The 15021-nt window shown below is 46.8% G+C and overlaps 1 protein-coding gene and 1 long non-coding RNA gene across 3 annotated transcripts; both read left to right on the forward strand.

The window, feature by feature from the left end:
- The first annotated feature begins 6246 nt into the window (after positions 1–6246).
- On the forward strand, positions 6247–7137 carry LOC139069847 (uncharacterized). Its single transcript, XR_011520514.1, has 3 exons — positions 6247–6464; positions 6649–6787; positions 6957–7137. It is a non-coding gene; the product is annotated as an uncharacterized lncRNA (long non-coding RNA).
- Positions 7138–7244: 107 nt separating this feature from the next.
- polr3glb (RNA polymerase III subunit GL b) lies at positions 7245–10486 on the forward strand. Of its 2 annotated transcripts, none has more exons than XM_070550958.1 (7): positions 7245–7542; positions 7682–7811; positions 7895–7963; positions 8048–8113; positions 8187–8272; positions 8414–8527; positions 10131–10450. In XM_070550958.1, the coding sequence occupies exons 1-7, from the start codon at positions 7435–7437 to the stop codon at positions 10215–10217; spliced, it is 660 nt and encodes a 219-aa protein (XP_070407059.1). In that variant the 5' UTR covers positions 7245–7434; the 3' UTR covers positions 10218–10450. The 2 variants fall into 2 exon arrangements, with proteins under 2 accessions (XP_070407059.1, XP_015796982.3); XM_015941496.3 differs by having other exon boundaries at positions 7302–7542; positions 8057–8113; positions 10131–10486.
- Positions 10487–15021: the final 4535 nt, after the last annotated feature.

A 15021-nucleotide genomic window follows, 5' to 3' on the forward strand; every position in this document is an offset into this window, starting at 1 on the left:
TCAACTTTTGAAAAATCCGACGGTTGAATTTTTTCTCCTATGTCTTAAGAGTAAATAGCAGAAGTTTGAAGGCGATTGGTGAAAAGGGCAACGGAGCATCACTCTCCAAACAACGTGTGCCAAAACAACTAAATCGCGTACTTGGACCAAAATGCCCGACTTCCTGTGCGACTTTGCACTTGGCTCCAAGAGACTTTTTTGTAGGTCCGGAGACACCTCATTAGTGTACCAAATTTCGTAATCCTCAGTCAAAGAATGGCTAGGGGCTGACAGTTTTAATGGTCCTAGGGGGCGCTATTTCAGAAAAATGGCCACGCCCACAAATTTTAGCTGTCCATTTCTATTGGGGGTCAGACTAGGATCACTCACAACAAATTTCGAGGTGATATCTCGATAACTTAAGAAATGAGAGGCAAACGTATTTCCATGGCGTGATGGCGATTTTCGCCATGCTCCCAAAGCCCCGCCTTTTTTCAAAACCTGCCAGTACTGGAGACAAAGTAACCTCAACTTGTCTACTGCTGTTTGCCACAGAATCCTGGTGTTTGGGTAAAAGGAGTCCAGTAGGGAGCTGTGAAAAAAAGAGTGGCGTGGCGACAGGTCAAAGTTTGAGGCTTAGCCACGCCCACATCTTTCAACTTTTGAAAAATCCGACGGTTGAATTTTTTCCCCTATGTCTTAAGATTATATAGCAGAAGTTTGAAGGAGATTGGTGAAAAGGGCGACGGAGCATCACTCTCCAAACAACGTGTGCGAAAACCACTAAATCGCGCACTTGGACCAAAATGGCCGACTTCCTGTGCGACTTTGCGCTTGGCTCCAAGAGACTTTTTTGTAGGTCCTGAGACACCACATTAGTGTACCAAATTTCGTAATCCTCAGTCAAAGCATAGCTTGGGGCTATTAGTTTAAATGGTCCTAGGGGGCGCTATTTAAGAAAATAGGCCACGCCCACTAAATTCAGATATCTATGTCGCTTGGGGGTCAGACTAGGATCACGCACCAGAAGTTTCGTAGCAATATCACGATAACTGAAGAAATGAGAGGCAAACATACTTCCATGGCGTGATGGCGATTTTCGCCATGCTCCTGAAGCCCCGCCTTTTTTTGAAACCTGCCAGTACTGGATACCAAGTGACCTCAAGTTGTCTACTGCTGTTTGCCAGAGATTCCTGCTGATTGGGTAAAAGGAGTCCAGTAGGGAGCTGTGAAAAAATGAGTGGCGTGGCGACAGGTCAAAGTTTGAGGCTTAGCCACGCCCACACCGTTAAACTTTTGAAAAATCCGACGGTTGAATTTTTTCCTCTTTGTCTTAAGAGTATATAGCAGACGTTTCAAGGAGATTGGTGAAAAGGGCGACGGAGCATCACTCTCCAAACAAGGTGTGCGAAAACCACTAAATCGCGCACTTGGACCAAAATGGCCGACTTCCTGTGCGACTTTGCACTTGGCTTCAAGAGACTTTTTTGTAGGTCCTGAGACACCACATTAGTGTACCAAATTTCGTAATCCTCAGTCAAAGCATGGCTTGGGGCTGACAGTTTTAATGGTCCTAGGGGGCGCTATTTCAGAAAATAGGCCACGCCCACCAGATGTTCACATCAGATCTTTTGGGGGGCCGGACTAGGATCACTCACAAGAAGTTTCGTGACGATATCTTTGGAAATGACGAAATGGGAGGCAAACGTAAGGCCAAGGCGGTACGCCTGAATTCGCCGCGCCGCCACAGCCCCGCCCTCTGCCGAAAACTCCCATAAAGTGACGCCAAGCAACCCCCACTTGTCTTGAGTTACCAGCTACAAATTTGTGGTGATTAAGTGAAATGGGGCAATTTGGGACCTTTCACAGTAAAACTTGATCTTTTTGGTCCTGAGGGGGCGGGGCTTGTGTGATGTCATCATCCGACCTTTCAATTTACTTTGTGGGTGGATGACGAATGACCACAGAAAGTTTGGTAACTCTATTCCATTCAGTTATGAAGTTATAGCAATTTAAATATTTTTGGCGAGTAGTCAAACTTCGAGGCCTGGCTCCGCCCCTTCAACATATACGAAAACTCAGAATCCTTATCTCATTTTGTTCGCCCATCCCTTCTGAGCAATTTTACACAATTTTTGAGACGATCGTGCGAAAAATGATCGAGCAATCCAATCAGAAACGGACCCTAAAAACGGCAAAAACGGCAAAAAATCGCCATTTCAACCCAAAATGGCCGACTTCCTGTTTGATATTGACCATGGTTGCAAGAGACTTTTCTGTGCGGACTGTTGAGTACTACAAGTGTACCAAATTTCATAACTGTACGATAAACTAAGCTTTATGGAGAGGGGTTTTTTTCACTTTGTAGGGGGCGCTGTTCAGCCACTTTCTTTGCGATTTTTTTGGGACCTTTAAAATATCAAATTTTTCACCAGGCCTGACAAGTGTGCAAAATATTGTGAGTTTTGGGGTATGTTAAGGTCCCCAAAAAGCTGTTCAAAGGGGGCACGGAATAACAAAAAATAATAATAATCAGAGCAAAAACAAGAGGCCTTCGCAGCGCTTTCGCTGCTCGGGCCTAATCAGAGCAAAAACAAGAGGCCTTCGCAGCGCTTTCGCTGCTCGGGCCTAATTAAAGCTGCAAGCAGCGTCGTTCGGCCCTCGCAGCTCCGCGCCGCTCCGGCCTGGCCGGCAGCCCGGGGCACCAGGGCACGTCTGGCAGAACAGAAACGTCAACCACCCCGACACCAGAAACCGCAAATGGCCTCCTCGTCCGCACCTCACCCTGACTCAGCATCCCCTCTGAGCTCACCATTAAATTGAATTGTAAGGTTACGGCGTTACGCCAGAATTCGCCATGGCATCAAAGCCCCTCCCTATCTGGAAAGCTATCAGATCTGAATGGTCATTACAGCATCATGAAGACCGTGCATGACCTTAGTGTCATGTTGACTAAATTAGAGGGGACAAATATGGGCATTTCAGCATAAAACAATAGACTTCCTGTATTCAGGGGGCGGGGCTTAGGTGATGTCAGCTGTCCACATTGTCATTGTTTAAAGATATGGTCAATGATCACACAGACAAAGTTCGAAAAAGATCTGATCATGCACATGGGAGTTATTAAGTCAAGTAAAGTAATGGCGAAAGGTAAAAGTTTGAGACTTAGCCACGCCCACACCTTTCAACTTTTGAAAAATCCGACGGTTGAATTTTTTCTCCTATGTCTTAAGAGTAAATAGCAGAAGTTTGAAGGCGATTGGTGAAAAGGGCAACGGAGCATCACTCTCCAAACAACGTGTGCCAAAACAACTAAATCGCGTACTTGGACCAAAATGCCCGACTTCCTGTGCGACTTTGCACTTGGCTCCAAGAGACTTTTTTGTAGGTCCGGAGACACCTCATTAGTGTACCAAATTTCGTAATCCTCAGTCAAAGAATGGCTAGGGGCTGACAGTTTTAATGGTCCTAGGGGGCGCTATTTCAGAAAAATGGCCACGCCCACAAATTTTAGCTGTCCATTTCTATTGGGGGTCAGACTAGGATCACTCACAACAAATTTCGAGGTGATATCTCGATAACTTAAGAAATGAGAGGCAAACGTATTTCCATGGCGTGATGGCGATTTTCGCCATGCTCCCAAAGCCCCGCCTTTTTTCAAAACCTGCCAGTACTGGAGACAAAGTAACCTCAACTTGTCTACTGCTGTTTGCCACAGAATCCTGGTGTTTGGGTAAAAGGAGTCCAGTAGGGAGCTGTGAAAAAAAGAGTGGAGTGGCGACAGGTCAAAGTTTGAGGCTTAGCCACGCCCACATCTTTCAACTTTTGAAAAATCCGACGGTTGAATTTTTTCCCCTATGTCTTAAGAGTATATAGCAGAAGTTTGAAGGAGATTGGTGAAAAGGGCGACGGAGCATCACTCTCCAAACAACGTGTGCGAAAACCACTAAATCGCGTACTTGGACCAAAATGGCCGACTTCCTGTGCGACTTTGCGCTTGGCTCCAAGAGACTTTTTTGTAGGTCCTGAGACAACACATTAGGTTACCAAATTTCGTAATCCTCAGTCAAAGCATGGCTTGGGGCTGTTAGTTTTAATAGTCCTAGGGGGCGCTATTTCAGAAAATAGGCCCCGCCCACAAACTGCATCTCTCAATTTCTATTGGGGGTCAGACTAGGATCACTCACCAGAAGTTTCGTAGCGATGTCACGATAACTGAAGAAATGAGAGGCAAACGTATTTCCATGGCGTGATGGCGAATTTCGCCATGCTCTCAAAGCCCCACCTTTTTTCAAAACCTAACAGGACTGGATACCAAGTGACCTCAAGTTGTCTACTCGTATTTGCCAGAGATTCCTGGTAATTGGGTAAAAGGAGTCCAATAGGGAGCTGTGAAAAAAAGAGTGGCGTGGCGACAGGTCAAAGTTTGAGGCTTAGCTACGCCCACACCTTTCAACTTTTGAAAAATCCGACGGTTGAATTTTTTCCCCTATGTCTTAACAGTATAAAGCAGAAGTTTGAAGGAGATCGGTGAAAAGGGCGACGGAGCATCACTCTCCAAACAACGTGTGCGAAAACCACTAAATCGCGTACTTGGACCAAAATGGCCGACTTCCTGTGCGACTTTGCACTTGGCTCCAAGAGACTTTTTTGTAGGTCCTGAGACACCACATTAGTGTACCAAATTTCGTAATCCTCAGTCAAAGCATGGCTTGGGGCTGACAGTTTTAATGGTCCTAGGGGGCGCTATTTCAGAAAATTGGCCACGCCCACCGGATGTTCACGTCAGATTTTTTGGGGGGCCAGACTAGGATCACTCACAAGAAGTTTCGTGACGACATCTTTAGAAATAAAGAAATGGGAGGCAAACGTAAGGCCACGGCAGTACGCCTTACTTCGCCGCGCCGCCACAGCCCCGCCCTCTGCCGAAAACTCCCATAAAGTGACGCCAAGCAACCCCCACTTGCCTTGAGTTACCAGCTCCAAATTTGTGGTGATTAAGTGAAATGGGGCAATTTGGGACCTTTCACAGTAAAACTTGACCTTTTTGGTCCTGAGGGGGCGGGGCTTGTGTGATGTCATCAACCGACCATTCAATTTACTTTGTGGGTCAATGACAAATTACCACAGAAAGTTTGGTAACTCTATTCCGTTCAATTATGAAGTTATAGCAATTTAAATTTTTTTGGCGAGTAGTCAAACTTTGAGGCCTGGCTCCGCCCCTTCAACATATACGAAAACTCAGAATCCTTATCTCATTTTGTTCGCCCATCCCTTCTGAGCAATTTTACACAATTTTTGAGACGATCGTGCGAAAAATGATCGAGCAATCCAATCAGAGACGGACCCTAAAAACGGCAAAAAAGGCAAAAAAATCGCCATTTCAACCCAAAATGGCCGACTTCCTGTTTGATATTGACCATGGTTGCAAGAGACTTTTCTGTGCGGACTGTTGAGTACTACAAGTGTACCAAATTTCATAACTGTACGATAAACTAAGCTTTATGGAGAGGGGTTTTTTTCACTTTGTAGGGGGCGCTGTTCAGCCATTTTCTTTGCGATTTTTTTGGGACCTTTAAAATATCAAATTTTTCACCAGGCCTGACAAGTGTGCAAAATATTGTGAGTTTTGGGGTATGTTAAGGTCCCCAAAAAGCTGTTCAAAGGGGGCACGGAATAACAAAAAATAATAATAATCAGAGCAAAAACAAGAGGCCTTCGCAGCGCTTTCGCTGCTCGGGCCTAATAATAATCAGAGCAAAAACAAGAGGCCTTCGCAGCGCTTTCGCTGCTCGGGCCTAATGAGAAACACTGGAAAGAGTAGGAGAGAGGAGGTGATCATTGCTAGACTAAGGTTTGGACATACTGGGTTAAACAATACATTATTCATGATAGGGAAACATAATACAGGGAAATGTGATTATTGTGGAGAAGACGAAACTATAGATCATGTTATATTACACTGTCACTAAGTTCACACTCTTAGTCAGATGAAAGTGAAACTGGATCTTGTTGATTTATTGAGACAGAATTCAAAAAGTGACTGTTATCAGATTTTATTTCGGTTTTTGAAAGAGATAAGGGTGTTTGGGAGACTTTGAGTCTTAACCCCCTGTTTGGTTTGGTTATGTGAGCGCTGTTCCAGACCACACTCCACACTAGTTGGTGGCGGTAATGCACCATTCATTGTTTGCCAACCACCAATAAAACACCAAAAGAAGAAGAAGAACTTAGACGGCGCGAAGCCGGATGTAAACAGACAGTTCGGTCTGGTCCAAAACAAGACGGAACCGTGGAGACGTGAATGTTCCTCAGGTTCTAACGAGATGAATTGTCGCTTTAGAGGCGAGACGACGCTTAGTGACCCCTAAAACGGAACGATCCCGGAAGAGCCGTCGCTGGACCGTGTCAGACAAAGCCAACCGGGTCACCGAGAGCTACTCGTCGTTTTGATGAACTGCGTGGGGGCGTGTATTCTCAGCCGGGTGAGATAATCTGGAGCAGAACCTATTGAAGGTCCAGTCTAGTTCAGGACCAGCCCAATGACCAGAACCCTGGCGTTCTGTATTGGTTCTGTTTGTATGGTATTATTGGACCTGGGGATTCTGGAGAGGTTAAAGGATCAATTATATAGAAAAGCTGTTATGAATCTTTGGTTTTCTCCGATAGGGGGCCATGTTGACCCAGACAACAGGAACAAGCTGGACACCAAGCTCTACCAGAACTATTGGTGGTCCGGAATGAAAGACGCTGGCTTCAAGTAGGAAGAGAATCCAACGGACGGAAGTCTGGACAAGGACTTTCTTTAGTAGGTTTCAGTTTAGCATCCTCCTCCTGCTCCAGACTTCCTGTCACACATCAGCTAACATCTCTTCGATCTCAGACGTGCATCCTCTCCATGATGCTCCACAACCTTCATCACATTTGGTCACTTGTCTCCACATCTCTGCTAACATTCAGCCTTCTTGTTCTGTCAGAATCCAGATTCAGCACCACGTCTGACCGGGCTGCAGAGGGTCTTCTTCATTGGATCTGGCAGGCTAGATGCTGATGGGTCAGCACCTATTCCCACTCACAGTCTGCCCTTACACCCCTACGACAGTCCGTCATCACCAACAAAGTCCTCAAACTGAAAACAGACACACCAAGGGCCCCCAAGAGAGGACCACTCTCTCCTGCATATCGCCAGCAATGCTGAAGAACATATCTCACACTCTCCAACTCTCCACAGTCACAGTTACCATCCGGGTGCTCCCCTAATAAAAAACAACCCACCCCGCAGACAACTGTGGCCCAGCGTTAACCGGGTCAAGACCAAAGGGTCCCTCCTCTCACAAGCGAGGGCCAGCCTATGACCACTCACCACCACTACAGGTCATAAAAATCCCTACCCACATCCGCCACAGAGGGTCCGTTCATGTTCTGGTTCTGGTCTGCTTTAGAGAGGCAATAGAGATGGCAGGTCGTGGGCGTGGCCACAGGATGATGAGTTTCAGTGTGGATGCAGTCGGCATCAGAGAATCTCTTCCTCCAACTATTCACCAGCCTACACCTGTGTTTCCAGTAAGCTCCACCCCACTACACCTGAACCCAGTCACACCTGGAGTTTAGGTCACGTGTGGCTTTATTTTGAGCAGACATTGTGTATTTATTTTTTTTGGCATCAAGTGCATTCTGGGATTTGCAGTTTAATGTTTTCCAGGTGATGGAGCAGAAGCCCCTGCCTCTAACAGGTGGAGAAGAGGCAGAGTATTTGTTGGCTCTGAAACAGGACTGCAGGGGAGCCATGAGGAGTCTTCCATGCTTTATCCAACCAGCAGTGGCACAAAGAGGTGAGACCAACAATCACCACTTAACTGCTTATCAGATGTAACTGCTCTCTTATTGTGAAGTTCTCCTCTGCACTTCCTGTCAGATGTGGAGCGATACTCAGATAAATATCACATCAGTGAACAGACTGACAGGCTGAAGGACTGGGTTGTAGGTGAGACCATGAATGCTAATATCTGTAACCACAGTAACCAAGAGAACCCAATGTGATGTGTTGATCAGGAGTAATGCTGATTAGTCGTTTCAGATTGGAAGAGATTCCCCAGAGAACTGCGAGTCCACGTCAGGAAAGCACCCGGTGATGGTCAGTAATCTGATTACTCTCAGTAATTTGAGCCAGGTTGTGTTAGCTGCTGGTAAAATGTGTTTTTGTTAAGGTGCGCTGCTCAGCTGCCGGGACAGCGGTCAGCAGATACAGAAGAAGAAGAAGAAGGTCAGAGAGGAGATCCTTCTGAAGCTGGAGGTGAGTTGGACTGGTCTGGGAAACAGGTCACAGGTAAAATAACGTATTCCAGATCTGTCAGACTCACCTGTGGAGCAGGTGTCTCAGCCACCTGCTGTCCTACCATACCGATGACGTGACCTGTGTGTGTCATACTTGCAGACGCTGGAGAAGAAGGAGGAGCAGGAGAGCTCTGAGGGGGAAGGAGAGATGGAGAAGAAGCAGGATGAGGGTGCTGAGGCTGAGGAGGATTACGATGAGGAAGAGTTTGAAGAGGTGAGGTGACACCCGGTGTGGGTGTGGCAGGGATTAAAGTTCTCCGTCGGGGTGACGGAAATCCGTCAGTTGGAATAGTCAGAAAAAAGTGCTGTCAAAATCCTCTCTCTCTCTCTCTCTCTCTCTCTCTCTCTCTCTCTCTCTCTCTCGCTCTCTCTCTCTCTCTCTCTCTCTCTCTCTCTCTCTCTCTCTCTCTCTCTCTCTCTCTGGAATGTGGTAACAAGCAAGTACGGGGGCGGTTGTGTCATCCGTCTCACTTTTGATTTGCCAGTGATAGACCGCGAGGGTAACTTTAACCGGTTTGCTGGCAGCAAGGTAAAAATAAACCTTTTCCGTGTTTTCAAGAAGAACCAACAATGCAGTTAGAAAAGCAACACAGCAAGAACATACCAAAGAGGAGCGTTTATAGACCCTTTTACTGTTTGTAAACAATATGACGTCAGCGAGAATGCTCGCGCAGCTTGGCAACAGAGAATGGCGTTGTGTCAGGCTTTATCAAGCTACGCTGCGGGGTTATCACCGGCAAATCTTGAATGTTATATTATTAAACTCACTTTAACGAATGGCAACAGACTCCCGGATCCCTGTGGCATTACGGAATGGGTGGAAGATGTAGGTGCGTGGCCAGATATCCAGTGGCCCGATATATATACGTTTTTAGTGGAGAGGCCCAGTAAGTACACACGTGAGAAGCTACGGGCATACAAATCGTTAGATGCATACAACTATGTTGTCTGTGGCCACGTACAGAAAGTAAAATATCACGACATAGACTCTGAGTTTTGCGTCTTGAAGGCAGAAGTCCTTCCTAGCCAAAGACAAGGACACAAGACTGCTATGTACGAGGCTTGGGTCATAGTAAACAAACGAGAGAACTACGTCTTCACAGCCAACTGTACCTGCATGGCAGGGTGAGTATAGCTTAGGTTTCTTTTTTTTTAGCGTGCTCAGAGTACAATCGTGTTAATTTTAGAGAAATACAGTTTATACTAATATGCAGTGGGAAAATACAGATGAATTAGAATGAAATGTTAATTAAAAAATAAATAGACTGCTTAAAAGCAAACCAGCAAGCGCAACTTACTTTATTTAATAGAACACACGTTAACCAGCTTTCTGGTGTAATCTTAGTACATAATTACCTTACCTGATATAAAATGGGCGCTACAAACTCGAGCATTTCGGATCGTGTTTTCAGTCCAGTTTTCATCAACCCTTTTGATGGCCTGCAGCCACAGACACCTCCGATTTTGTTGAAATGGATGTGCTCCCTTCGGAATTCTGTAAAGTTTCAGTCCACTACTTGGAGAGAAGCGATTCTGGCATCCATACACGCAACAACCCGACATTTTATGTGCTCAGAACTTCAAAACAAAGGGTTTAAAACACTGCTTTAGTATCGAGTGTGAATGAGGAAGCCTTCACTCTCGTTGCCAGGCTGCGCTCGCAACTTTTGATGACGTAGGTAGTAAAAGGGTCTATTGGGTACAGAATTCTGACCCGTTCTGGCTGAACAGGGCGGGGACATAGCTGGGTAGCAGGTTTAAAAAGTAACTGGTCTCACTGTGAGTACTGGTCTCTAACTGATCGGTTTGTCCTGCAGGAGACGGATTACATCATGTCCTACTTTGAGAATGGAGAGGACTTTGGAGGAGACAGTGATGACAACATGGACGAGGCTATTTACTGAAATTTCGTCCTGCTACTGGACTGCTGGTTCTGGATCTTAGGAGACCAGTCAGACATGGTGTTTAACTAGTTCTCAGGTTTTGGTTACTACTCTCCTCCACCCCCAGGCCTGGGGTCTCCATTTGGTCCTGGGCTGACCTGGACCTGCAAGTCTGATGTAGAACTGTATGACCTCCCAGCTGCAAAAGGTCATCAGCGCATCATCAGCTGAACTTTGACCTCCTGGTTACTGCGACCTGAAAATGTCTCACAGAACAAGTTCATCTGAAACCCTCATTCCACTCTGACCTGAATGGGAACGTCAGGAATATGTTTTACTTCCTTTGACTTATTCACTGAAGCTTTTTATTCTGAAGAATGTGTGGAGGTTCTGGTCCTTTTTTAAGAACCCTGGACCTGTTTTAACACGTGGAGATCCTGGATCTGTTTTAAGAACACGTGGAGGTTCTGGTCCTATTTTAAGAACACATGGAAGTCCTGGACTCTTTTTAAGAACGCATTGAGGTCCTGGACCTGTTTTAAGAACACTTGGAGGTTCTGGTCCTGTTTTAAGAACACTTGGAGGTTCTGGTCCTGTTTTAAGAACACGTGGAGGTCCTGGTCCTATTTGCATGCAGCCTTTCTGAGTTCAGTCATTGACTCCTCATCTCAGTGTGGTTATTGTTGTGAACGGTTTCCTGTTTCTGTTCTGAAGAATCTGTAATAGTCATTGTTAATAAGTGTATCCATTATATCATTATTGTTATTAATAATGATAATTATTAGTAATTGTTATTATAGTTGTTTTAATATTAATAACTATTATCATAAATATTAGTTACCATTATCAGTGTACTCATGGGTCTTTTATCTAGACCCCCCACCCCACACATCTCACTTACACACATATGCCCGGGACTCTGTATGTATTGTAATATAAGTTTCAGTGGGAGCACGGGCGGAATATCTTACCCTCCAGTCAGAACCCAAAAAATGCACCAGTAGGCATTAACTTATCCAAAAGATCCTTTATTACCACAACCAACAATAAAACACTACGACCAAGTTCCTTCACAATAAAAACCAGCTGATCAGCATAAATAAAATCAAGCAAGCGGGTACTTAGCTGGCCCAGTCGATGCGACCCCCTCCCCGGGGTCTGAGCTTCCGACACCGTCCAACGCCTCGGGGCTCAGCTTGCGAGGACGGCGGGTGAGTCCACGGCTCGGGTCCAGCTGCCAGAGTCTGCGGCAGCAGATGTTGGCGTGGTCTCGGCACCCAACTACTCCCAGCCCTCGCTACCTAAATAAGGCGTCAAGCCTCCCCTCTTAGCGCTGGAACACTGCCCACCTACTCAGCTATCTTCATCACCGGCAGTCCAAACCAACTGCGAACGATCCCACTCCCCGAAACCGGGTGCCACAATGACAGGTCGACCACACACACACGCCTTGGCAGATCTGCCACCCTTCTCTCCGGCCTCATTATGCTTGACAAGGACCAGCTGGCGTCCAATCGCTATGCCCCCGGAATCTGACAACTCCCATCTTCTGTCTTCCACACTCCGTCTTCTGTCTTCCACACTCTCCCCCTTCTTGACCTACCACGTGATGGGGCAGGGTCACTTGAGTCACTGGAACCACTCGTCTCTGCAGACCATTGATCAACCCTGCTGGTGTCGTCCCAGGTGGCGTCTGGTTGACGGTCGGTGGCAACTGGTTGATGAACCACGCGTTGTTCCACAGCTCCATGTCCCTCGACCTTCCCAGGGAGACATCCTTCCGGTCCTCCTGCAGCAGCAGCACCCTCTACCCCCACCCCGAGCAGCCTCTCCACGTGATGGAGCCAGGTCACTTGAGTCACTGGAACCGCTCGTCTCTGCAGACCATTGATGAACCCTGCTGGTGTCTTCCCAGGTGGCATCTGGTTGACGCAGCCTCTGCCCCGCTCTCTCGGGACCCCACAGCTGTCGGTGCTGTAACTGTTGGAAGAGAAGTACACGGCTTAAGTCGGTTGAAGTGAATCGCACTCTCAGGACCCCCCTCAACGGTACCAGTCTGTACAGCACATCTGTCACCCGCTTGAGAACCCTAAACAGTCCTTAATATCATCTCTGATGCTTGGGACACACACCCCGCCTCCTCAGCTTGTTTCGGACCCACACCAATTCACCTTCCGAGTAGAACTGGCAGGAGGCCCTAAAGTCATATGCCCTCTTTTGTTGCACCGAGGCTCTGCACTGATGGCGTTTCACCGCATCTACCACCGTAGTCTATGTTTCCTTCAGTCTCGTCACATACAGGTCTACCGAGGCAAAGGCTTCACCCTTGTCCAGGTTCAACATGACATTAACGGGTAGCACGATCTCTCCCCCAAACAGAACCTTATAGGGTGTGACAGATGTGCTGGCGTGAATGCTACTTCTGTAGGCTAGCATTACATATGGCAGCAAGGAATCCAAATTAAGCTGATTGTCCTCCACAAAAAAAGTTAAAATAGTCAGCAACGTCCGATTAAACTTCTCCACTAATCCGTCTGACTGAGGATGATAGGGGGTTGTCCTTGTTTTATGAATCTGCAAGAGTCCACATAGCTCTTGGAATAGTTTTGACTCAAAGTTCCTCCCCTGGTCGGAATTGAGGCTCCACGGCATCCCAAACCGGCACACCCATTCCTCAGTCAGAACCCTAGCGATTGTTTTAGCCTCCTGATTAGGGAGTGGGAAGGCTTCCGTCCTTTTAGAGAAGTAGTCACCCACTACCATGATGTACTTATTTCTCAGTCCGGTCTCAGGGAGTGGACCCAAAATGTCCACTGCAATGCGTTCAAAGGGCCTAGAGGTCAGTGACTGCTCTAAAGGTGTGCATGGTGTTCCTCTATGCATTTTAACTGAGCCACAGTCAGCACACTCACGAACCCAAGCCCTTACGTCCTTAAACCACTCAGGCCAATAAAAACGATCTTTCACCTTGCCTTGTAACTTTTGGACCCCCAGATGGCCCCCGGTGGGGACATTATGTAACTCTCTCTGGACCTCTGGCACCAGAGCCTGGGGCAAAACAACCTGGACCTCCCGAGCAGCATCAGAATTTGCCGGTGCTACACGCACCAACTTGGAGCCCTGTATTTCGAGTTGGTCCCACACAGGTGCAAACTGTTTTAATTCTGGGTCATCAGGGCCTACAAGCTCTACACCCTGTTTAGCATCCCTGATCAGTTTCAGCACCGGATCATCCAGCTGAGCCTGGCTGATTTCATCCATCTCTAAGGCCCGACTAGACCCTGATCCTCCCTCTTGTAGGGAGCACACCCTCAACTCAGCTCCCAAGTGCTGCGTTCCCTCGCCAGCTGATTAGCTCTCCGTTTTCCAGATTAGCAGTCTGGAAAGGGCATCTGCATTACTATGCAGTTTACCTGGCCGATGAATGATTTTATGTTGGAAATTGGTCAGCTCTTCCACCCATCTAGTCAGTTGTCCCTCCAAACCCTGGGAATTGTGCAGCCATCGCAGAGTTGTGGTCTGTCCGTAAAACAAATTCCTTGCCCAAAGAATAATGTTTGAAGTACTTAGTGAAAGTGACCAGATGCTCCTTCTTTGTTGTGGCATATTTGCGTTCCTGTTTTGTGAGGGCCCTACTAGCATATGCTATAACCTGCTCTGTTTCCCCTTCTACCTGCGATAGTACAGCACCAATCCCCACCTCGCTAGCGGCTGTATCTAAAATGAAAGATTTCTTGGGGTCAGGGTAGGTCAGTACAGGAGCAGTCATCAAACGAGCTTTAAGTTTCTCGAAGGCCTCCTGACAGTCTTCACCCCACTGAAAGCATTTTCCGTTTTCTCCCAACCGATGCAGTGGTTGAGCAATGTCTGCAAAACCATTCACGATCCATCTATAATAAGATGCCAAGCCCAAAAAGCTCTGGACCTCTGTCTGATTAGTTGGGATGGGCCACCCTCTTACTGCCTCTATTTTAGCCTTCGGTGGAAATCACATGACCAATGGACTTGCGTGGAAAAAAATGTCACATTTAGAAGGCTTTACTTTTAGATTAGCTTGCCTTAACTTCTCCAGGACTGTGCCCAGGCACGCTAGATACTCCTGAAAATCACGCCCAAACACAATAATGTCATCCAAGTAAACTAAACAAACAGTCCACTGCAGATCAGCCAAAATCAAACCCATCAGGCGCTGAAATGTACCGGCGGCATTACACAACCCAAAACTTGGCACGTTAAACTCAAACAGTCCCTGGCGAGTGATAAAAGCAGTCTTATGATGGTCTCTAGGGTCTACTTCCACCTGCCAATAACTACTAGCCAAGTCCAAAGTTGAAAGCCATTGTGCATGCAGCAGACTATCCAAAGCATCATCGATTCGAGGAACAGGGCAAGCATCTTTTCTAGTGACATCATTCAGTTTCCTGTAGTCCACACAAAATCTATATCCGCCCCCTTTCTTTTTAACCAGGACCACAGGGGCAGCCCATGGACTACATGAGGGGTGAATAATATCATTTGCCAACATGTCCTTCAAATTATCTGTCACTTCCTATTGTAAATAAAGTGGAATCCTTTGGGGGTGCATTTTAATGGGTGCAGCCTCCCCGGTGTCAATTTCATGAGAGATTATTCGTGTCCTTCCTAAGTCTGTATCCCCTCGACTGATTAGAGACAGATTTTGAAGCAATAACTGTCGGACTGCTGAGACTTCCTCAGGGGCAAGTCCTCTCTCACTGACTCTAAACTGAGTCATCAACTATTCCACTGTCCAAGGTTGAGAGCCTTGATCCTTCTTCACAAGATCTGTCCTTTCATCCTCCACCTC

The sequence above is a fragment of the Nothobranchius furzeri genome, chromosome 5, assembly GCF_043380555.1.
Source record: "Nothobranchius furzeri strain GRZ-AD chromosome 5, NfurGRZ-RIMD1, whole genome shotgun sequence".
NCBI classification, from domain to species: domain Eukaryota; kingdom Metazoa; phylum Chordata; class Actinopteri; order Cyprinodontiformes; family Nothobranchiidae; genus Nothobranchius; species Nothobranchius furzeri.

Coding starts and splice junctions, on each gene's coding strand:
- polr3glb (XM_070550958.1), top strand. CDS start 7,435: ATGGCAGGTCGTGGGCGTGGCCACAGGATGATGAGTTTCAGTGTGGAT. Junction 7,964..8,047: donor GCTGAAGGACTGGGTTGTAG/GTGAGACCATGA, acceptor AATGCTGATTAG/TCGTTTCAGATTGGAAGAGA. Junction 8,273..8,413: donor AGATCCTTCTGAAGCTGGAG/GTGAGTTGGACT, acceptor TCATACTTGCAG/ACGCTGGAGAAGAAGGAGGA.